Genomic DNA, 23,125 nt, shown 5'->3' on the forward strand with positions numbered 1-23,125 from the left:
GAGGAGATAACCATGACTTTTATTAAGGGTTACTCAGCTGAAGGTAATTAAAAGCAGACGATCAGCTAGAGAGTTCGTTCACTCAGTTCCTTTGAAACTTGGTCTAATTGCTATAGCACAATAGAAGCTCTAGAGGAAAATTCTGGAAGAGTGAGACCCTTAATCTTTTCATCGCTGAACCGCAGGAGAAAATCACTAAGAAAAAAGAAATAAAATGGCTCTCTCACAACTTGGAGGCAATGCTCATTCAAGGACTTAGAGCTAAACTTGTCCAGAAGAATTAGCTTTTGCAAGTACTGAGAAGTTCACCATGGAAACTAACGCCAAGCTGTGCTAAATAACGAGATGAAAGAACCATGGTCATCACAATGTAATTCATTCTTTCTAGCATCTGACATGGTCTCACATACCTCAGGATTTTTTGGCTCTAACTCCTTAAGCGTGAAAGAGTGGGTTCAATTCAGGCCCTAACTCTTTAAGTGTAAAAGAGTGGGTTCGATACAGGACCACATATATCTCCCCAACAACTCCAGGAGTGATTTCTAAGTATAAAGCCAGGAGTAAGCGCTGAGCATCAGCAGGTGTGACCCATAAAAAAATTAAAATTAGCTTTCCTATCTTCTTTCTCTCTCCCTCCCTCTCTCTCTGTCTCTCTCTCTCTGTCTCTCTCCCCCCTCTCTTTCTCTCTCTCTCTCCTCTTGGTTCTTTTTTAGCCCTCTTTATCACCCCCAACACTAAAAATTAAATGTAATAAAATAAAACAGAAATACAGAATTATATTAAAATGGCAATATTTAATAATCATTATAAAAATACAGCATTATAAAAAATCAGCAACCATAATAAGTGGATAGCTCAGGAAGATATTTTAGTTCACATTAAATCTAAATGACCATAAAATGATCCGTATCTACTTTGCTTTGCTCCATATAGATATTGTTCAATGAGTGTTCACAGGAATTCTTAGACGATTGCATTTTTCCTGAAGCACTTGTTTAATACAAACTCATAAAGCAGCTTCTCAATACCAGTATGCAGCAAGCAAACATATTTTTTATCGCATAACACTGAGACTGCCACTCCAAATGACTCCTTCAGAGGATATTATACCCTCTGAGCTCCAATAAGCCTGGCGAAGTTGAAGATCTTACCTCTATAGCATTGGTGGGGTTTCGGATATAGATTCCAGATGATGTCAGCATTTCAAGACTGGAAAGTCCCTCGGCGCCCAAAATACTGATGATCACATTGTTTCTTATGATATTTCCCTCTTCTAGTAAGTTGAATTAAAAATTCAATCAAGCACCAAATACTCACAAGCTTAATTAAAGTTTTACACAATTCTATACTTTGGCTCTGCTTATTCAAGTTATAGTTCATACAGAGCAGAGATATGTAGAGTAGACCTCCATAGGGGGTCTTGGGTTCGGCACCCACAGATGTAGCCAACCACAGATCAAATATATATATATATAAATAAATATATATATATTTATTTATATATATTTATATATATTTATTTATATATATTTGTATATATTTATATATATGGATATATATATCCATATTATAATCTGCAGTTAAATTTACTATGTGTCATAAGTTTATGTTTTTTCTTCTTGCTGTTCTCTAAATAATTGTTCTCTGAATAATAACTATATTTTCTCTTAATAATACAATATGACAGCTATTTACATAGCATTTATATACTGTTAGGTATTATAAGTGACTGAGATCATTTAGAGGAGAATAGGGAAAAGCTATCTAAAAATACATTTTAAATATGGAATGAGAATGCATCGGTTTGGGTGTATTTGTGGGGGAGGACGGTCCAAAGACCAATCCCTCACAAATGCCGAGGGACACTATATATAATACATACATATGTACATATGTACATATATGTGTGTGTTGTATGTATGTATATAGATATATATATATCCACATGTATTATCTGTGTTGTATGTACAAATATACATCTGTATTTAAACATTTAGTATGTCCAATAAAAATATCTAACAGTTGTCTGAAGAACAGCTATAAAATATGTATAATATTAATAGTTTGTGATAGATTTATGTTCTGGGGTTTTTTTTATTATTTGGGCTTTTACACCACACCTATCTGTGTTCTGGGCTTATTCCTGGCTCTGTGCTCACGAATCTCATCTGATAGGGCTAATGGGACCATATGTGGTGCCAGGGATCAAGTCAGGGTTGAACATATGTCAGGCTAGTGCCTTATCTGCTTTAACCACTATTCCATCTCTCTGACTCTGTAAAAACTCTAAAGCCAACTGACACTCTTACCATTTTTATTTCCAGGAATAGACTCCCAAGGAATGGATCTTATCTCCAAGTATGTACCTGAAAAAAAAAAAAGAACCTCATTGATCAGAAAGTCACACAATAGCAAAACAAGGGATACTGCTATCATATTTTTTTTTATTTTGAGTCAAGATAAAAGTTATTTTCATTTTGTTTATAATTTTTATCCATAACCCAGAAAGGTAGAAGTGAATGACTTTTTTTAGACAATAGATTCACAATTTCCAAGCACAAAATGCTTAATTTCTCTTGCATATTTTCTTCTTTGTCTAGTTAATGTCTTTTCCACATAATTTATTTTCAACTAAAGTCATATTGTTAGATATGGCACCTTTCTAAATTTCTGCTCCATAATTAGGCAATTTTCCCCCTTATACAACAAAGTAGGAACCAATTTTCATCTGCTAATTAGACTTCCCTATAATGGTTCTTTCCCAATCAAATGGTTTTCCTTGTTTGATTCTCCCAATTGTGCTCAGTTCTTTACCTTTTAGAGATTTATTTTATTTTAAAGCAACTTCATATGATCCCTATTTTCTCACTAAAATATTTCCCTCTCAGCATTTGAACTCAATTTTTTTAGATTTATCTCAAAATAATCTTGCTAATCAATATGTTTTCACACTGACATATCATAGAATTAATTGAAGTATGGAACATCATGGCTGGAGCGATAGCACAGTGGTAGGGCGTTTGCCTTGCACGCAGCCAACATGGACAACCCGAGTTCGATTCCTCTGCCCCTCTCGGAGAGCCCGGCAAGCTACTGAGAGTATCTCGCCCACACGGCAGAGCCTGGCAAGCTCCCCGTGACATATTGGATATGCCAGACACAGTAACAACAAAGTCTCCAATGGAGACGTTACTGGGCCCGCTGGAGCAAATCGATGATCAACGGGAGGGCCTGTACTTTACTACTACATGGAACATCATTAAATGAATATAATTACAGGCATATTTTCAGTGAAAACCTCTGGTTTTTCTTTTGAACTCTGACATAAATAGAGGTATTCGGTTCATGAATTCATTTGCTCATTTTAGCAAAGATGACTGCAAGCATTGATTAAAGGGCTGAGGGATAAGGGCTAAGGAAATAATGTTCACATATGATGGGCAGTAAAAACGCAAACATTAAGCAGATTATCAGAAACATGATATATAATTTAAATGAATAAGTAATTACTAGTGCTAAGGAGTTTAAGTGGAGCATGTGCTTGGGAATTGGAGGAAGAGATTATTTCAGGAACAAACTGAATAGTTTGAAAAGAGAGAAAAGTTCTTGTGCAAATCTGTACCGGAAGAAGCACAGCCTTTTGAAAGAATTCAAAAGCAAGGTCAGTGAATAAACACAGAGGAAGGGAGAAATAAAAGAAATAATAATAAAATAAAAGAAATAAAAGAATTCAAACAGGTGTAGAGAGAAAGAAATAGCAAGACAATTTTACAAAAGTAAGTCCAGGTAAATTAAGTTTCCCTCCCCGCCCCGAGCAGAGCTCCGGCAGCCGAAGACCTTCAGAACCAGCCACAACCATGCTGAGACCACTCTCCACATGCATGAAGGTACCGGCAGAGGAACAAAGGCATGCGGGTCCCGGGGCTGAGATCTCCAAGCCTGCTTGGATCGGGGCTGAGCATCCTCCACCCAGATCCTCCATCTTCCTGTAGGCAGGGGGTCACACCCACCAACTGACACCCCCCCCCCCCACCGCACGCCATGTAATCTCATCAATGGCCAACACCCAGAGACTATAAAACCCAGCTCCCGGAAGCGACATTTTATTAAAGTAAGAATGAGATAAGATGATGTCATTCTTACTTTAGAATGTAAAGTGACATCTTATAGAATGTAATGACATCTTATTATCCCATTCTTACTTTGGACAACCTGGCAGGCTACCGAATGTAACCTGCCCACACGGCAGAGTCTGGCAAACTCCCCGTGGCGTACCCAATATGCCAAATACCAGTAACAATGATTGGTCTCATTCTCCTAACCCTGAAAGAGCCTTGAATATGGCACTTTTTAAAATCTCAGGGCTAGGACGAAGGAGATGTTACTGGGGCCTGCTCGAGGCAATCAACTAACAACAGGATGATCGTGATCGTGAAGTCAAGGTAGAAATACTGAGATCTTTTAAGCCAGGGAACCGATTTCAGATTGTACTCAAAGAACAGTCAAAAACTATAAAAATATTTTAAGAGGAGGAGTGATATAATCCAATTTGAGATTTTTAAAGAAATGTCTGGGGTTTTCAAGGGGAATAAACTTCAGGAGACAGAAATGGAGACAGATAACCAACTGGAAGTTTCTGAAATAAGTAGCACTGTCACTCTCTTCCCATTGTTCATCTATTTGCTCGAGCAGGAATCAGGAATGTCTCCATTGTGAGACTTGCTGTTACTGTTTTTGGCATATCAAATACACCACGGGGAGCTTGCCAGACTCTGCCATGTGGGCGGGATACTCTCGGTAGCTTGCCGGGCTCTCTGAGATGGATGGAGGAATCGAACCCGGGTCGGCCACATGCAAGGCAAACGCCCTACCCACTGTGCTATCGCTGAGCTCAACAATTTTCAGGATCAGTGAAGAGCTAAATTTATTGTTTTTGACTCCTTAACCAACATCTAAATTTGACATGGACTGAAATCTCACCTGCAAAAGATCAGTTTCCTCTTTGCCACAAGTTAGCGAGTTCATCAATAATGATGACAATGAAACTTATATTTTTTTTAAGCACGGCCTACTCTCATGAGTAGACACTAATGTTTATTGAGCTGGCAGTTCAAATCGGGAAGCAATTGCTTTTGAAAAAGAGGTGCCCAACTCAAGAATTCCACATAAATGAAACAAGCTGACCACTTACCCAGCAGCAGTGCATGTCCTAAAATGTTGTAGAAGATGTTGCTGTCGACCTTCAGGCCCCAAGTCCTGGGCAAGCTGAGACCTCTGCTGAAGGACCCCCACACGGTGCAGCCCTGAATGTAAGACCCTGCACAGGAAAAGGTAAGTTGATTATTAAAGGGAATATCAAAAATGCCTCAGAGTCTGTTGATCATTTCCAAAATTAGCTATAACAGAACTAAAACATGCTACTTTATTTTTTTATATTAAAAAAATTTTTAATAATGAGACATCATGAGGTACAGTTGCAGACTTACACATTTTATGCTTGGGTTTCAGTTACACAATGACCAAATACCCATCCCTCCACCGGTGCCCATTTCCCACCACCACGGATCCCAGCATCCCTCCCACCCCCCATACCCCCCATCCCACCCTGCCTCTGTGGCAGGGCATTCCCTTTTGCTCTTTCTCTCTCTCTTATTGGGTGTTGTGGTTTGCAAAAGAGGCAAACATGCACTTTAAATGGTGGAAAAGGACATAGGAAGTAGGAACCAAATCTAGAAAATGGGTAGCTCAGACCAATATCCCTCAGTACGTAGGATGGAATCCAACGGTCAAGTGTTCATTAAAAAAAAAGTGACTTGAAATAAAAATAATGTAATCCTTGGATGTTTTTTTGTTTTCTCCAAATAACTCTAATTTTTATACACAATAGTAGCATAGCCTGATAAACTGTAATATAGTTCAAGAATGTGAGACTACCAAGACTGCCAATTGACTACAATATTTTTGTTTTGTTTTGTCTTGTTTTGTGGCTATAGCCAGCTGTGTTCAGGATTTACCCCTGGCTCTGCACTCAATCATTCCTGGTGGTTTGGGGGACCATGTAGGATAGTGAGCATCAAATCCAGGTCAGCCATATGCCAGGGAAAGTGCCTTAACCCCTGTGTTATGTCTCTGATCCCAGTTGGCTATAATCCTCAATGTCAACTCCCAGTTCAATGTGGCAGACAGTGGCTAGAGAAAAGAATGTAGAATAATATGAAGTGTGTTGCTTATGGACGCTGATCTTAAGAATAATTTATCCTGCATAAGAACAAGTAAGTATCATTTCTTGATCTGTGAAGTGATATTTTTAATTTGCCAGGAAGTAATATTCTTGACACAAGGCAGCCAGAAAAAAAATTTAAGTTTTTTTTTTTAAAGAATTATGATTTACAAAGTTATTGGTAGTTTCAGTTTTAGGCATATAAAATTTCAACACCAATCAGTTGACCATTGTCAACTTCCCTTCACCAATTTTTATAATCACAAGCAAAGCTGATGTTGAACTGAGAATCTCAGTTCTCATATTTGCATGTGGTGGATTTCTGAAGCTGAAGGGGAAGAACCCTGGGCTTTGATGGGAAAAAAAAGAATTTGACATTTAGAAAAATTATTTTGAGGGTTTTATTTTTGGGTTTTCTTTTTTTAGCTTTTGGGATCACACCTGGCTATTCACAGGGGTTACTCCTGGCAGTGTTCAGGGGACCATATGAGATACTGGAAATTGAACCTGGGTTGCCACATGGAAGGCAAACACCCTATGTGCTGTGCTATCGCTCCAGCCCCTAGGAAAATTATTTCACCTGCTAGATGTGTTTTATGCCACCTTCCGCCCACCCCTCTCCCACACTTTATATCAACTTTGTTATCTGGAATAGTAGATGGTCCAGAATATCAAATGTAGATAGGTCAAGAATTGGTGTTGGAGCAAGAGTATAGTGGGGGGGGGGGGCACACTTCCCTTGCATGCCACTGACCCAGGTTTAATTCCTCGCATTCCGTATGGTCTCCTGAGCTCCACCAGGAGTAAATCCTGAGTGCAGAGCCAAGAGTAACCTCTGAGCATCACTGGGTGTGACCCAAAATAGTCCAAAAAAAAAAAAAACATGTATTGTGCTGGAGATATAAAAATGAACAAAACTGAGAAAATTCTTCTTCTGTCTGGTGAAGGAGAGTCACACTAAAACAGAATCTATTATTTGGCTAATTCAATTATAACTCTTGGGAAATGGGGTTTTGCACTATTTTCAGATCGGGAGTGATGTTAAGTGGATGTCACTTCTCTGAATTGCTAAAAATAATGACTTATGGAAAATTGAACTTTTAACTTAATACTACTCAGAAAATGCTCAGCCAGCTCTTAGCTTCGGTTGCCCTAACTCTCAGCACCCTCACACTACTCACCACGAAGTCACCACGCTAACTTAACCCATCTAGAGCAAACACTGCCTGCAGCCTGCTCTCCCTGGCTGCAGATCCCTAGAATCTCATCTCTCCATCAGAATGCGCCTGCCCATCTGACAATCAGTAAGACCTAATGTGTTTATGGACCTATTATGGGTAGAATTCGGGGACTGCAAAATCTTTAATAGCAGGGTACAAAGATTCCACCACCCCCTACTCCAGTGACTGGGGCAATCGGCCACACAAGGAACAGGGCACTTCAGGGCATGACAAAATAAAAGATTCTTTGGCAAGCATGCCAGAAGATTCTAACCTCTGGGTTAATGTGTTACTCCTTCCCAGGAAACACATTTGCATTTTAACAGAGACCAACAGGGGATAATGTATTAACACAGTTTAAAAACTTTTTTTTAAGCACCTAAACTTTTTTCCCCCCACTAAGCGTTATATATAAAAACAGACAAAACTAAAGAAAGCTTTTCTGAAGCAAAGTTTGAGAAAGGGAGAGGTTGAGTTATGGTCAATTGATAACTCATGCAAGTGATAATGTATAATTGACTCCTAGCCTCCCTTATATTGGTGCTGTCCTCAAGTCAAATATTCTGCAGCATCCTATGCACTAAAGGATCAAAGCATCGGTGAAAGGGCACAATGACACTGACTGTCACAATGTGCTAGCAAAGAGTCTATGTTAGAAACCATCACCCAAAATGGATGTTAAAATAAATAAATTAAGAATATCTGGAAAATTACAATAAATAGAAATCCTTGTCATGCAGATGATAGGAATAAAAAAGAAATTGCTGCCACTTTCAGAGCCAGGATCCTGCCTCCAATGACCTCAGAGATTATTCTGTTATTACTTGTTGATACTTAGCACAATGGAGCCTAAGTATGCCCTGGTACCCTTTGCCAGGCGTTATTCCCCAGAGCACCGTTTCTTTCAAGAAGGCAAAAAAATAAATGTGTTGATTTTAGAAGTGCTGAAGGATAAGTAGATAACACAAAAATGAAGCTACTTTCCTTTAGCATCTGAACTCCAATTCTATTCTCTATACATCAGGTTCTGATATTTGATGGGTTTGGTTGCTGTGACCTTTATTGGAGGGTTTTTTTGGGAGGAGGGGGGAGTTGGAGGTAACGGTACATCTAGCTAGTACTCAGGAGATATCCCTGGTGTTTAACTAAGAACTGACCCCTGGCAGGACTCACAGGACCATATGCAGTGCCAGACATCAAACCAGGGTCTGCTCCATGCAACGCAACCCCTTACCCCCATGTACTGTCTCAAGTCCTTGGGATTTATACTTTTGGCATGGATGTTCCAATATCCCTTGAACTTTGGCTCCATAACATTGATCAGTACACTGACTCATAGTAGCCTCCTCTGGCTCAGATGTGATATTTCACACAGTTTTCTCGCCAGCATTTCATGTATTGATTTCTCATCCCATCTTCAGCTCTGGTCAAAATCCATACACTGCCTGTGTCATGTTCTAAGAAAAGCACTTGGTTTTAGCCAGTTTCTTCCATTTTCCCAGGTAGAATATTACTCTGCTACAGGTTGGCAGAGACGTGCAGCACTTTTCTCTGCCTGGACTCCAAAACCATCCGTTATTCATCCTAGTCACTATTAGTTTCCCTATAGTCACAATACTAATGAATGGCAAAAAGAAAAAAATAACCTTATTCTGAATGGATTTGTATGGTTTGCTCTACATCTGTTGCACCAAAAGTGATGACGTTTCTCCGAGTTTTAACCCTAATTGAAACTTACAAGGCTCTCTTGCTAAAAAATCCAAGTCCCTGTGGTCAATTTAGATCAGAATTCATTGAGGCAGAGTCCAGAACTCTAAGTCTGAAAACGCTCCTAAGTCATCCTTTGGCATCCTAACATTCGAAGACCATAAATCTAAACCATCTATCTCTAAATCACGCCACCCTTACCACCTCCTCTCAGGACTGGCTGCTCAGAGTGTCTTAAACATGGAAATAGAAGCAGGAAGCATGTAAGGGCCAGGACCCCCTTACCTCTCAGAGATCCCACCAGAGTGAGAGCGTTCAGATGCTTGTTGTAAGCTTGCCCCAAGTCCCGGAACTGCACTCCCTTCAACTGGACCCGGCTGGGCTTCTCTGGGAAGGACTGAATGATGACCTTTGCTCCCAGATCCCTGGATCCTAGTGTCTTCTCACTCTTGGAATAAAAGCAGTTGTGCAAGTTACCTGAAAGACAGACTGAGGGTCAGGGGCCTCCGAAGCACACAAGATGCTTCCAGAGGATCTCTCAGATCGAAAGGCACTGACAGCAAAGAAGAACAAAACATTGTAGTTGATTTCTTTTAATAATCTTAACTTCCCATTGACTTTGATTCTCCTCTTTGGATTATTAATTAAAACATCCTCTAAGTAGGACATGATGTGGCCTTCAGTCTATTACTTCCAGAAGCCCCCAAATCAATCACCTTAATTACTGTCACAAAGAGGCTGACGGTAACCCACAAACCCAACCTAAATATATGCTTATTTCAACCCAAAAGATCCCCTGGAGGGACTGTGCAATAAAATAGCCTTCTCATGGCTGATAATTGTAGGGAAGAGATGTGAGCACGGAGTGTAATCACAGTTCTTTTTAGGACTAAGCTGTCCAATGGGGCTTCCCATTGACTTTGATGTGTTTCTGGTTTGGGAACTGAGTAAAATAAAACCATAGCAGACATGGCAAAGGGCAGGAGTAACCGAATGATCCCCACACCAAAGCTTCCTTTCCAGTGGCACCCCAAGAGAAAGCGGTGACACAATTACTATGCATAAGAAAGATAATTGCCAGTGACTCACAGTGCTGTGACCTCAGGATTCAAGAAAATTCTGTTAACACATGGCAATTAGTGATGCGAGCTAAACTCAGAATGAAGAAGGAATCATGTCCTGAATTAATACTTTATCATTGGTATCAATAAATCAAATAGGAGAGGACAGTACAAAATGATGTAAGCAAATGATCCGCAATACATTTCAGAATGCAGTTACCCAGAGGTGAACAAATAAGAGGTAAAGGAAGAGGTATTTCACATTTAGTTTTAGCACTTTTTTGATTATTATGCCAGTGATCCCTACTGCTTTGAGTATACTGTTTTCAGACCTCAAATTGCTTATTCAGTGACTTTAGCCTCACTTCTCACACTTCAGTTCAGCACAAGACAGGGTTGAGTGACATATTTACTTTTTAATAAAGTCTTTTTAATAAAGCTTTGAAGTTTTCCTCAAGAATTTTATAATAAGGGCTGGAGCGATAGCACAGCAGGTAGGGCTTTTGCCTTGCACGTGGCCGACCCGGGTTCGATTCCCAGCATCCCATATGGTCCCCAGAGCACCACCAGGAGTAATTCCTGAGCACAGAGCTAGGAGTGACCCCTGTGCATTGCCGGGTGTGACCCAAAAATCAAAAAAAATTTTTATAATAATATTTAAGAGTTGTGAGGAAATCGGTGATTCTTTACCATTAGAAGATTATATAATAACCTGAGTGCTATCGCTTGTAGAATGATCAAATACCATGTTCTTGGCAACATACTCTATAAATCCTAGCATATGAATTAGAAAGAAAATCTTAATAGAATGGAGGCTTCAATTTAGCAGAACTGTTAAAGTTGGCGGCCACTGGATTCTAAGGTTTTGTAGAATGACGCTTGTGAGCTGGAAAGGTGATCCTCTTGATGTCTTGATGCATGGTCCCTCTCCGATAACCACGGGTCAACATTAAACCCACAGATGTCTCTCAGCAGACATGACTCAAATCTTTCATTCCAATCCTGACATTTTTTCCCAGCTCCCAACGCTACTACTGGACACCTCGACTGCTCGAGTTTCTCGGTACCAACATACAAAATGAGACTCAGGATCTCGACTGTCCCACCCCACCCCCCAAACTTCTTGTACTTCCCATCTCAATAAATAGCCTCATCATCCATTCAGAGTTCATGCCTGGAAGTCATCCTTGACACCCACACCATCCTGGACCAAAGTTGACAAATGATATCTTCACAACATATGAAAGCCTCATAATCTACAGCCTGGGAAACCAAAACATAACCTACTAAACTAACCATCCCTGAAATAGATGTTTAATAGGCACATCAGTGTGATTCAGTGCCTGTTATTCTACTCGAAGATAAATGGAGTTTTTCAACCTCTTACCTCAAGTATGTGGTAGTTCACTCAAAAGATAAATTCTCCAAAAGTGTGTGTGGACGGCCAAGCCCTAAGAACTTCTTCAGTTATGTGCTGCCGTGTCCATTACTGCAGCATTAAACAGCTTCCCTAACAATTTCACATTTTTGCATTTTAATTTTTAATTGTGATATCATAGTTTAAAATAGGTATGCAGTCATTATTTTAGTCATTGTCAGAGTACTACACCAAAGCCTCCAATTCCTGAAAATTCTAGAAGGGAGCAGGAATCAGGGAGAAGATTTTATTATCATTTCTAACCTGGAAATGTAATTCAACTCTCCAGATTTAATTATTGAACAGGAATTTCCCCTCCCCGAGAAGTAATTATTTTCTCCAGTGGGTACTGTTTATCTCTTTCACAAGGTTGTTGAAGGCTGGAGAGGAAATGACCATTTATCACAAGTATTTTGAAAACTACAAGAATATTACAAGCATGCAAAGGTTAAGAGTTTATTCTGTTTTGAAAAAGTATAAAAGGACACCTATCACTTGATAGGAAGAACATTATTTTTCATTCAACAGATTTCCCAGTAAAGTGCTGTTCTACCTTCTAGAGCATTGGTTTCTTGGCATGCAGCAAGGACTTCAGCCCTTTCATTAGTGAGATTGCCTCTTATGGTCACATTCCTAGTGAGTAGGGCCACTGTGACCTTTAGGATGTGGTGCTTTCCAGCTACCCAGAGCTCTGAGAAGTTGTGAGAATATCTGAAAAAAAAAGAAAAATATAAAGGTATCACTCAGAATCTTATTTGGAACAGGAAGACACTACATAAACATTTCTACTGGGTAGTGATTTTTTTTTAATTTTTAGTGAACCACACCTAGCAATGTTCAGAGTTGCACCTGGCTCTGCACTTAGTAATTACTCTTGGTGGGTTCCAGGGACCATAAGGGATGTCAGGGATCAAACAAAGCAAGGAAAATACCCTACCTGCTGTACTACTGCTCCAGCTCTGAGTGGTAAGTTTATTTAGCCATTAAATCCAGAAACAAGAACTATGGGCCTAAGTATATGAAAATTAGGAACTGTACAAAATGTGGAGGTGACCACCTAGAAAATTTATAGGTTCAAGGGCCTTACAGAAATTTATTTAAGAAGCTCAAATCTTTCAAGGGTTTATACATTGCAATTATCTTGTCTAAACTTCTAGTATTATATACTGTAAAAACACATCACTGAAAAACAATCAAAATGTCCAGACATCAGTGTATACTGAGACTTCATCTTCTTTTAAGGCTCTTTTTGCCTGGATTGCCACCCATCCTAATTTGATCTCCGGCACTATATATAGTTCTCTGAGCACCAAGCCAGGAAATAGCACCATTAAGCACCACTGGGCAGAGTCCAACACACACACACACACACACACACACACACACACACACACACACACACCACTTATCTTTGTGTATCTAATGGAACCACTCTGATACTCATTACCTCAAGGGATCCCTCAGATGCAAGTTTGAATCATGGACAGTTTCCACAATGACAACTTCTTCCACGGCTTCAGCACCGTCCACACCCACTCCACTGATGATGACAACTTCATCACCCCGGTGCCAGTCCACAGGGTCTTCCAGAGCCAACACTGTATCGTGGGCATAAGCAGCTGCTCGGAGATGGGTGACCAATATTTCTGGGAGCAACCCTAAAGTAGTCAAAGGAAAACTTGCCTTTAGTAGCTGATACAAATGTTGTTCAGCCAAAGCGTACTGAACAAGAAGAGCTCCAGAAAGCCAGGGACTTTCCTCTCAAAGCACTGAAGTCTGCATTCTTGGGATATTAATTTTCTGGACTGTCACGATGTGGCAATAAAAAATCATTCAGATTAAGACCAGGTATGTAGCTCAAAGGTAGAATGAGCGTGTAGACTTTCTCATATGAGAAAGTCCCTGCATTCAATTCCCAGTTCTGAAAACATAATAGTAGGGGCCAGAGAGAGTAGCATCCTCAGAGCACTGTCAAGAATAATCCCTGACCACAGTGTCAGGAGTAAGCCCTGAGCACAATAAGGTTGAGCAGAAAAACAAGCAAACGATAATGACAACAATCCAGGAAAGTATTATAATTATGAAAATTAATCTATAGGCAATTTATAAAAACACAAACTATCACAGTTTTGCTATCCCTTCACTATGTGCAAAACACAAAAAGATGAGTTTCAGGTTTCTAAATTTATTTTCTTTTCTCGCTTTTTGGGTCACACCCAGCAATGCTCAGGGGTTAAGTCCTGGCTCTGCACTCAGGAATTACTCCTGGCGGTGCTGGGGGACCATATGGGATGCCGGGGATTGAACTCTGGTTGGCCACAAAGCAAATGCCCTACCCGCTGTACTATCACTCCGGCCCCCTCAGGTTCCTAAATTTCATGGCAGAAGTAGAAAAGCCTTTTCCATAGTGTTTTAGAAGGATTATACAGGAGAGAAAGGACTATTACATTGGAAGTTTTGATCTTGTCATATAATATAACCTCAATAATTTTAAGTCCTTCTCCGCATTGTGCTGTGTTTAGAGGATATAATTTTACCACCCTGTTCTCATTCTGAATAAAATCAAATGACTTTTACACAATCCTATAGAGAAATTCTCAATTTCTACACTGAAGATTTCAGTTACAAGCAGAATTTTTTTTAATCAAAAATGTCTCAGAATGGTTGTCCTAAATCCTGATGTATTCAGGTGATGTCTTCCAATCTTAAAACTCAGACTAAGCAATATAGGATTGTTCATAAAAAAAATAATAATAAAGGGCTATCTTGGTACTTGAGTCTGCATTAGTTCCCACATATACATCTGATCCCCACCCCATGGTCCATGATTCTTTAGCTATAAAGGATTCAAGAAATCAGTCTGTCTCACAGTTTTACTCCGGCCTTTTCCAGTAAGGATCAAAGCAAAAATCCAAAACCAATTTTTTTTTAATTCATAGCATTATCTGAAGCAAGGTTCAGTTAATGGTTTTGAACAGGCTCACTCCAAAAGCCCCTCTCCTCAGCACATTGCCTTCCTCCTTCCCAATAGATCATAATATACCTTCAGCCCACAGCAACTTGCTGTCCTCCCTTGTTGCTCTAAAGTAAAGTAATAACACTTGAATCTCTAACTACAGAGGTGGCCGACAATAAATCATTTTCAAATTATTTTAAACTTTCCTCTTTATTTGTCTGTGTGTAGGCAGGCACTTCTACCAATAACGTTGTTCTAAGCTTTCCAAAGGTCTCTGGGTTAATGACATAATTTCCTAAGTTTACTTGGGCAATAATTTTGTCTTAAAAAAATTTAGAGTTCAAAATGTCTAATTATAGGGCAGGTGAAAATTAAGACATAAATCATCCCCAAAGAAAATAATTTTAATTTTATTCTGCACTTGTACATTTTAACCTTTGGAATAAAATAAAATAAAATAAAGTTTATTTATATGCATACGCAGATAGATGTGAATTTCTATGATTCTTTCTTGTATATTTTCACATGTATATATCCTCTCCAAAGCATAGAACAATGTTTCTCAAAGACGAAACGCTATTAAATTCTGTGGCCAGTTGTTAGAATAATCAACATGCAGCTAGTGCCTACTAAGTGCTATGCAAGCTAGTTTTTGGCAGAACCATAAGTAGAGACAACAAAGTTATTTTTCACCTAGTCGTTCTTATAAATAATAGTTAAGCTAGTATAAAATGTTTTAATCATAGGAGATACTTGAAGTTATTTTTAATATTAACATTAAGCACATATATATTTTCAAATGTTGGGGCCAAAGCAATAGGGCAGCAGATGAAGGCATTTGCTTTGCATGCATCTGACCTGGGTTTGATCTCCAGGACCAAATATGGTCCCCCAAGCCCTGGTAGGAGTGATCCCTGAATGCAAGTCTGGAGAACTATCAGGTATGTCCCTATAACAAACAAAAGAGTGTTGGTGAAGAATCTAGAAAGAAATATTATTTTATAACTGAGTAACTCTGTAGCACTGTCATCCTGTTGTTCATCCATTTGCTTGAGCAATTTGCTTGAGTGGGCACCAGTAACATTTCCATTGTGAGACTTGTTACTGTTTTTGGCATATCGAATATGTCACAGGGAGCTTGCCAGGCTCTGCCGTGAGAGCAGGATATTCTTGGTAGCTTGCCAGGCTCTCTGAGAAGGACAGAGGAATCGAACCTGGGTCGGCATGTGCAAGGCAAACGCCCTACCCACTGTGCTATCACTCCAGCCCATAACTGAATAACACAATAATTATCATTGCAAAAATGTCATGCCTTCATATATAACTAAAATGCCAAGTCGGCCTGCTGTGCGTGAGTCAACCTCATATTTATAACCCTGTATTGGGAATTGACATGCAACTAAGCGATAGCACACAGTAGGGCGTTTGCCTTGTGCACGGCCAATTCCTCTGCCTCTCTCGGAGAGCCCAACAAGCAACCGAGAGTATCTCGCCCACATGGCAAAGCCTGGCAAGCTACCCATGGCGTATTAGATATGCCAAACACAGTAACAAGTCTTACAATGGAGACAGTACTGGGCCCGCTCGAGCAAATCGGTGAACGACGAGAGAACAGTGCTACAGTGCTAACTCAAAAATACTGAAATAATTATAATAACTATCTGAGTTCGATTTGCTCGAGCAGGCCCAGTAACGTCTCCATTGGAGACTTTGTTGTTACTGTATCTGAGTTCAAGTATCTGCAAAATACCTCTATTCTTCTAACCAGTCTGCATTTTCAAACCTTTACAAAGTTATCTTCAACCGTTCTTTGTTCATCAAGATGCAGTGGTACCCTACACTACTCTAACAAAGCCGCAAATTCCCCTCCTGATTTCCAGGACTCTCCAATGATCTGATCTTACTTTATGATACTTAAATCCTTTTTAAAAAAATCCTTTATACTGTGAGAGTAGAGGACACCATTCCCCTTTCTGCTTTTTGGGTCACACCCAGCGATGCTCAGGAGTTACTCCGTACTTTGCACTCAGGAATTAGTCCTGGTGGTGCTTGGGGGAACCACATGGAATGCAGGGAATCGAACCTGGGTTGACTGTGTGCAAGGCAAACGCCCTACCCACTGTGTTATTTCTCCTGTCCCACAGATGCCTGTTCTGGAGAGGAATCTGGGCTCAGCTCTCTCTCTCCTATTTGTTTCTGAGATTTGGGGCAGCAGAAAGTTGTAGAGTCCCAATGGGAAGAAACTCCTACTTTGAATCTACCTGAGAATCGTTCTGAGTTTATTGGGGTTTCAATCACTTTTGAGTGCTTATTTTCTGTAGTAGTTAAAAAACTAAGTGCACCCGAGAACCGGAACCTCTCTACAGATCTGGGCTTACCAAGGACAAGGAGCAAAGCAGGGGTGGGAGAATTGGGAGGGCTCTGAGACCTGGTGAAAGCACTCTGGTGGAGAATCTGGAAAAAAAACCTGAATGCCCAAGAACAGATGACTGGGAAACTTTGGTACATTTACATAATGAAGTACTATGCAGCTGTTAGAAAAGATGCAGTCATGAAACTTACATACAAGTGGTACTACATGGAAAGTATCATGCTAAGCGAAATGAGCCAGAAGGGGAGGGATAGACATACAAAGATTGCATTCATCTGGGGGACATAAAGTAGCAAAATAGGAGACTAACACCCAAGAGTGGCCGAGATTAGTACCAGGAGTTTTGCTCCATGGCTTGGAGGCCAGCCACATATTCAAGGGGAAAAGGGAGCTCAGATAGAGAAAGGAGCACCAAACAAAGGGTGTTGGGAGGATTCTTCCAGGATTGGAGAAGCATGCTGAAAGTAGACTATAGACCAAATATGATTGCCACTCAATGCCTCTTTTGCAAACCACAGCACTCAAAAGGAGAGAGAGAACAGAGGGGAATGCCCTGCCACAGAGGCAGGGTGGGACGGGGGGGGGGGGGGGGAGGGGATGGAGGGTGGGTAGGATACTGGGACTCCTGGTGGTGGAAAATGGGCACTGGTGGAGGGATGGGTGTTTGATCATTGTATAATTGAAACCCAAGCACAAAAATGTGTAAACCTACAACTGTACCTCATGGTGTTTCACTAATAAATTTTTTTTAAAAAAAGCACTCTGGTGGGTGCTGGAACTTTTGTATGCATGAAACTCTGTGATTAATGGAATTGTAAAGTACTGCTTCAAATAAAAAAATCAAAATTTTGTAAAAAATAAAAATCCTTTAGAAATTTTTTAGGAAGCCCAATCCCCTTACTTTTTCTAACTAGAGCAGAATGATCCCTACCTCTATTCCCCTCCTCATTCTTTCTCTTCTACCTCTGTGCCCAGCTTTTTTCCCTTCATCTACTCCTTTCAAACACAGTTCAAGGGCCAGAGTGGTGACTCAGTAGTAGAGAAGTTGCTTTGTATGTATGATGTCCTGGGTTCAAATACCAATACCTGTCACTACTGGTGAAGGGATGGGTGTTGGAACATGTTTACTGAAACTCAATCATGAACAACTTTGTAACTGTATATCACAGTGGTTCAATAAATTAAAAAGACCTAGGGCTGGAGCAATAGCACAGCGGGTAGGGAGTTTGCCTTGCACGCGGCCAACCCGGGTTCGATTCCCAGCATCCCATATGGTCCCCTGAGCACCGCCAGGAGCGATTCCTGAGTGCAGAGCGAGGAGTAACCCCTGTGCATCACTGCGTGTGACCCAAAAAGCAAAATAAAAAAAAAGCGTGACCAAAACACTCAAAGCCCCACCACTTCCAACAGATTTCATGGAGCACTTCAGACCATGAGATGTCAGACCTGGAGTTTTGACTTTAGCAAAAGCTCTATTTACACCTGCGATTTTTACACACAACCACATGTGCAGCTCATTTGTGGGCCTTTTGTTTGAATTGCTTTGCATGGCAGGGGCGGGGTGGGGTGGGGGCGAATGCTTACATGAAAAGATGACAGGGAGAAAACAGTTGACAAAGTTGACAAGAGGGCCTGGGAGTATCTCAGACCTCTTTGCAGATCAAATATTTTTTTTAATTGTTTGTTCTGTTTGGGGGTTACACATGAGAGTGCCCAGGGCTCACTCCTGGTGGGCACAGGGGACCTTGTGGGGTGGCAGAGATCAAACCCAGCTAGGTCCTGTGAGAGGCAAGCATCTTACCCCTCCCCATAGTGCTCAGTGTAGTATTAATCCTGCCTTTTTCATTATTGTATTAATCCATGAGGAGCCTGAGGAAAGAGCCGAAGGAACATTCCAGAAGACTTTTCCCTGAGGATCCTTAACTGAGATTCTCACTAACTCACTCTTCCTTAATCTCCAGGAAGACATTGAATTTGGTTCTTTTGGAGCGACCTCAGAGACCTCCTAACTAGTTCAGCTCTATGTTATAATTTATTTTATCAGCCCATCCCTCTGCTATTCAAAACTTAACCCACTTCAGTTTGGCCTCTGGAAATTCTCAATTTCTGCCATTAAACATGACAGAAGAAGCTAGACCCATTTTTGCTCACCATTACAGGACTGTCCTGCACAATCACAGAGACTGTTGAACAAAGAAGGGTTCTAGTGACAAGGAAGCAATTTTTAAGTTAAAAAGCAATGCTGGCCAGCCTAAGCTGAAGAGCAGGTTTCAGAGAAGAAACAGAGAGGCTTGGATAGTACAGGGGATAAGGTGTTTGGTTTGCATTCCTTCTCTGGCACTATATCTGATCCCCTGAGCTCTGTCAGGAGCGAACACAGAGCTGGAAGTAACGCTTAAGCACCACCAAGTGTGATCCAAACCCCCTCCACCAAAATGAGAGAGATTATGGGAATGTGATTTTAAGCCCCAGAGAGTAAAGGTAATAGAAGTGTTGAGAGATATTTAAAGGGTTACCAGGGGAAAGTATGCAGATAAGCATTTAGAGTTGTAAGGCTTGCAATAATGTATATAACCAAATGAATAGAAATTGCAGCAAAATATGAATGGGATATGGTTTTTAGTTTGCTATTGAGAAAAAAGGAGGCTGAGTCACAGAGGTCTTTCTGGTGTGGTCTTCATTGACCAGTCAACGTCAGAATGCTGGACTCCTTCTCAGTACAGATATTTGTAAGGCTCTGTCATGATTCAATCAGAGCAAAAAGACATTGATAATGTACTTGCTTTTTTGAAAGGGACTCTCAGATAAACAACAGGCCTCCTACCCATGTGATATTTTTTCACTTCTTTGATCATAGAAAATCCATTTCAATTATGAGAATTTTTTTTTTCTTTTCTTGATGGTTCTGAAGATACACTCCAGGGTGTCATACATGCGATGCATCTGGCTCAGTCCAAGGCCTCCAATTTAGGATATTTTAGTTTTCTATTTTTCGGTTGGTTTGGCTTTTGTGCACACCTGATTGGGCCAGGGGCTCAGTCCTGGTTCTGAGTTCAAAGATTACTCCTTGTGGAGTCTAGGGATCGTATGTAGTGTGGATTGAACCCAGATCAGCCATGTGCAATGCAAGTTCCCAACTGCTGTATCCTCCAATTTAGTTTTGATGATAAGAAAAATAGGTACAAAACTGCACAGAGTTCTAATTCATTGATTGCAGTAACAACAGGTTACTGGATCAGAGTTGCTCAATAAACGTGTACCGAATTTTAAGAGTAATAAATGAAACATAAAGTAAAGGTAAAAGTAAAGGCTCTCCCGTTGATCATCGATTTGCTCGAGCGGGCCCAGTAACGTCTCCATTGGAGACTTTGTTGTTACTGTGTTTGGCATATCGAATACTCTCGGTAGCTTGCCGGGCTCTCCAAGAGGGGCGGAGGAATCGAACTCGGGTCGGCCATGTTGGCTGCGTGCAAGGCAGACGCCCTACCCGCTGTGCTATCGCTCCAGCCCAGTAAAACATAGTGAAGCAAAATTTTGGTGTCTAGGTGCTCAGTGGCACACAAAGACTGTCACTGAACTTCACAGAACACAGCACACTCTTATCACATGGAACCCTGAGTCCTAGGCATCCCAATACTCAGGTTACAGCAGCAAGGATCAGCTCCTTCCTGAATATAGAAAAATGATCTAGAAAGCCAAAAACAGAAGGAAAATGTCCACAAACTGTGCCTCACTTTACTGTGGCAAAAAGTTAACGTGATGAATTTACTCGAAGCCTGTCATAAGAAGCCCTGTAAGAAGCAGGCAGAAATATTAAAAAGAGCTGGAATTTCTCTAAGAGTTGAGGGGACAGAAGAAGGAGAGAAAAGAAATGCAATTTTTGTTATCACTGATAAAACATCCACAGGCTGAACAGACTCAAAGAAGCCTGGGGAGACTTGAAATATATATATTTCAGTACTAAATTATTCCATAATTAACACAGTTTGCTATGTCTTATCTCCCGGCTTCAACAGTTAGAACCTTGAATTTAAGGCTATGAACTAATATTTTCTTTCTATATCTCACAATTCCTACCACAGTCTAAGCACATGACTGGCATTCAATTCATATGGATTTGCATGAACTCTTTTAAATATTGTTTCTGGAACATTCAATGGCAATCCTCCATCAGATATATCATACCAACATGTGAAAAAGAAGAAAACCAACATAAATATTTATTAAGAACCTAGAGTAAATCAATCAAAGCTATGAATTTTTACTCTGAATTTGAACTGTCTTTGTTACTGATTTTTTTTTCTTTTAATAGATAGTACAGATTAGAAACCTGTTCGGGGACAAGATATCAGAACCAGACTCTTTTTTTGAAAGTGGGTTTTCTAATCCACAATCAAAGAACAGGACACAGAGTTAGATCCCTAATCCCTGGAAATAATCGTAAATTAATTGTAGCCAATTAGCTTTGATATTCAAAAATCATATCCCTCGCTTCCTAAATGTTACTTAAGAGACACAGTAGGTGAACTGCCTGGCTTTTCAGATCAAGAAAGCACTCTATGCATTGCAAATGTGAGTCATCTTGCTTCACAGAACTTCTAAGAAACCCAGATGAAGTAGTTCCCTTCCTTTCCCTACCACAAATCAAAAAACATAAAAATACTGTTTAAAAAGCTCAATAATTTGTTAATATATTTAAATGACAAAAGGTTAGGTTCTTAACTTGTAATTTAATACAATGTTTAACCACTTGGGGCTTTCAACGTTGACCTGTCAACCAACAAACTACTCATTTACTCCCACTAATGACTTCTACTCATAATTGTATTTCCTACAAATTATTGTTCAAGCATTTCAGTGCCATTCATCCATAATTACACAGTCCCAGAGAACATCTTACCAAATGGTCAGGAGAGAAAGAAAATAATCTTTGTGGCTAAACGCACTTTAAAATCACTGTTGATTTTGTATGACTTCAATCTTTATTCCAAGTGAATAATTGCCAGTGTTTTTCTAAATCATTTAGGAAAGGGGGGGGAAGTAAAAATTATTCCATTAGAATAGAATTCACTTCATGCTAGAAATATAGGGAAACTCACAGATGAATTCCTTTATATTAAAAATATAAATCTATTTCTGAAATCCATGCAAATTATACCCCCCCCCCATTTCTACATGCAGCGTCACCATTATCCAGAGCTACATAAAAAAATAGTGTGTTTTATTTTGTGCAGATAAACATGTGTCAAGCACTGAGACGGGGACAGAAAGAAAGTACAGATCATGTCTTTCAGAGTTTATCACCAATACAGCAAATAGACTGGAGCGATAGCACAGAGGGCTGGAGCGATAGCACAGCGGTAGGGCATTTGCCTTGCATGCAGCCAACATGACCGACCCGAGTTCGATTCCTCCACCCCTCTCAGAGAGCCCGGCAAGCTATGGAGAGTATCTCGCCCGCACGGCAGGGCCTGGCAAGCTCCCCGTGACGTATTCGATATGCCAAACACAGTAACAACAAAGTCTCCAATGGAGACGTTACTGGGCCCGCTCGAGCAAATCGATGATCAACGGGAGGGCCTTTACTTTTTACTTTACAGCAAATAGACAAAAATTACAAATACCCTCTGTTGAGTGTTGAGAGGACACCCAGCTTCTATAGAAGAACAAACCTGGATCACCTAAATCACACAAAGGGGCTGATTCTTTACACCAGATAAATAGGTTTTCATGGACAAGCCAAAACACTCAAGGCAGAAAACACTCAAGGCAGATACCGCGATACCTTGATGTATACAGAATACTATAATGTACTATAAATACATTATAAACAAATGTAGCTAAATAAATGTGGCATGTGTGACAGGCTCAGAATAGAAATACACAGAAGTGGTTAAAAGCTGATAAGAATCCCCAAGCAGGGCATCTGAATGGGAGAACAGGACCCTTTTGGTAAAGAGCTCCCAGGATCTCACCAAGAATTTCTTTGGATTTGGAATCTCCAAAGGAATAGTTGAGATAACATTAAAAATCTTGTTGCCATGTGTCTGGCACTATTTATTTTAAGCACAAGAGTACTGTCACTGTCACTGTCCTCCCGTTGTTCATCGATTTGCTCGAGCGGGCCCAGTAACGTCTCCATTGTGAGACTTCTTGTTACTGTGTTTGGCATA

The 23,125-nt window shown here is 40.3% G+C and overlaps 1 protein-coding gene across 1 annotated transcript in view; it reads right to left on the reverse strand.

Annotated features, from left to right (window-relative positions):
- Window positions 1–23,125, reverse strand: part of PKHD1 (PKHD1 ciliary IPT domain containing fibrocystin/polyductin) — a 579,380-nt gene that overhangs the window by 324,434 nt on the left and 231,821 nt on the right. The window contains exons 37-42 of the mRNA XM_056130637.1: window positions 13,073–13,283; window positions 12,179–12,336; window positions 9,433–9,624; window positions 5,192–5,317; window positions 2,298–2,366; window positions 1,152–1,270 (exon numbers count right to left, since the gene is read on the reverse strand). Coding sequence (XP_055986612.1) covers window positions 1,152–1,270; window positions 2,298–2,366; window positions 5,192–5,317; window positions 9,433–9,624; window positions 12,179–12,336; window positions 13,073–13,283 — 875 coding nt within the window. The remainder of the gene's footprint in view (window positions 1–1,151; window positions 1,271–2,297; window positions 2,367–5,191; window positions 5,318–9,432; window positions 9,625–12,178; window positions 12,337–13,072; window positions 13,284–23,125) is intronic.

The sequence above is a fragment of the Sorex fumeus genome, unplaced genomic scaffold (genome assembly GCF_029834395.1).
Source record: "Sorex fumeus unplaced genomic scaffold, SorFum_2.1 ptg000080l, whole genome shotgun sequence".
In the NCBI taxonomy this organism is placed as follows: domain Eukaryota; kingdom Metazoa; phylum Chordata; class Mammalia; order Eulipotyphla; family Soricidae; genus Sorex; species Sorex fumeus.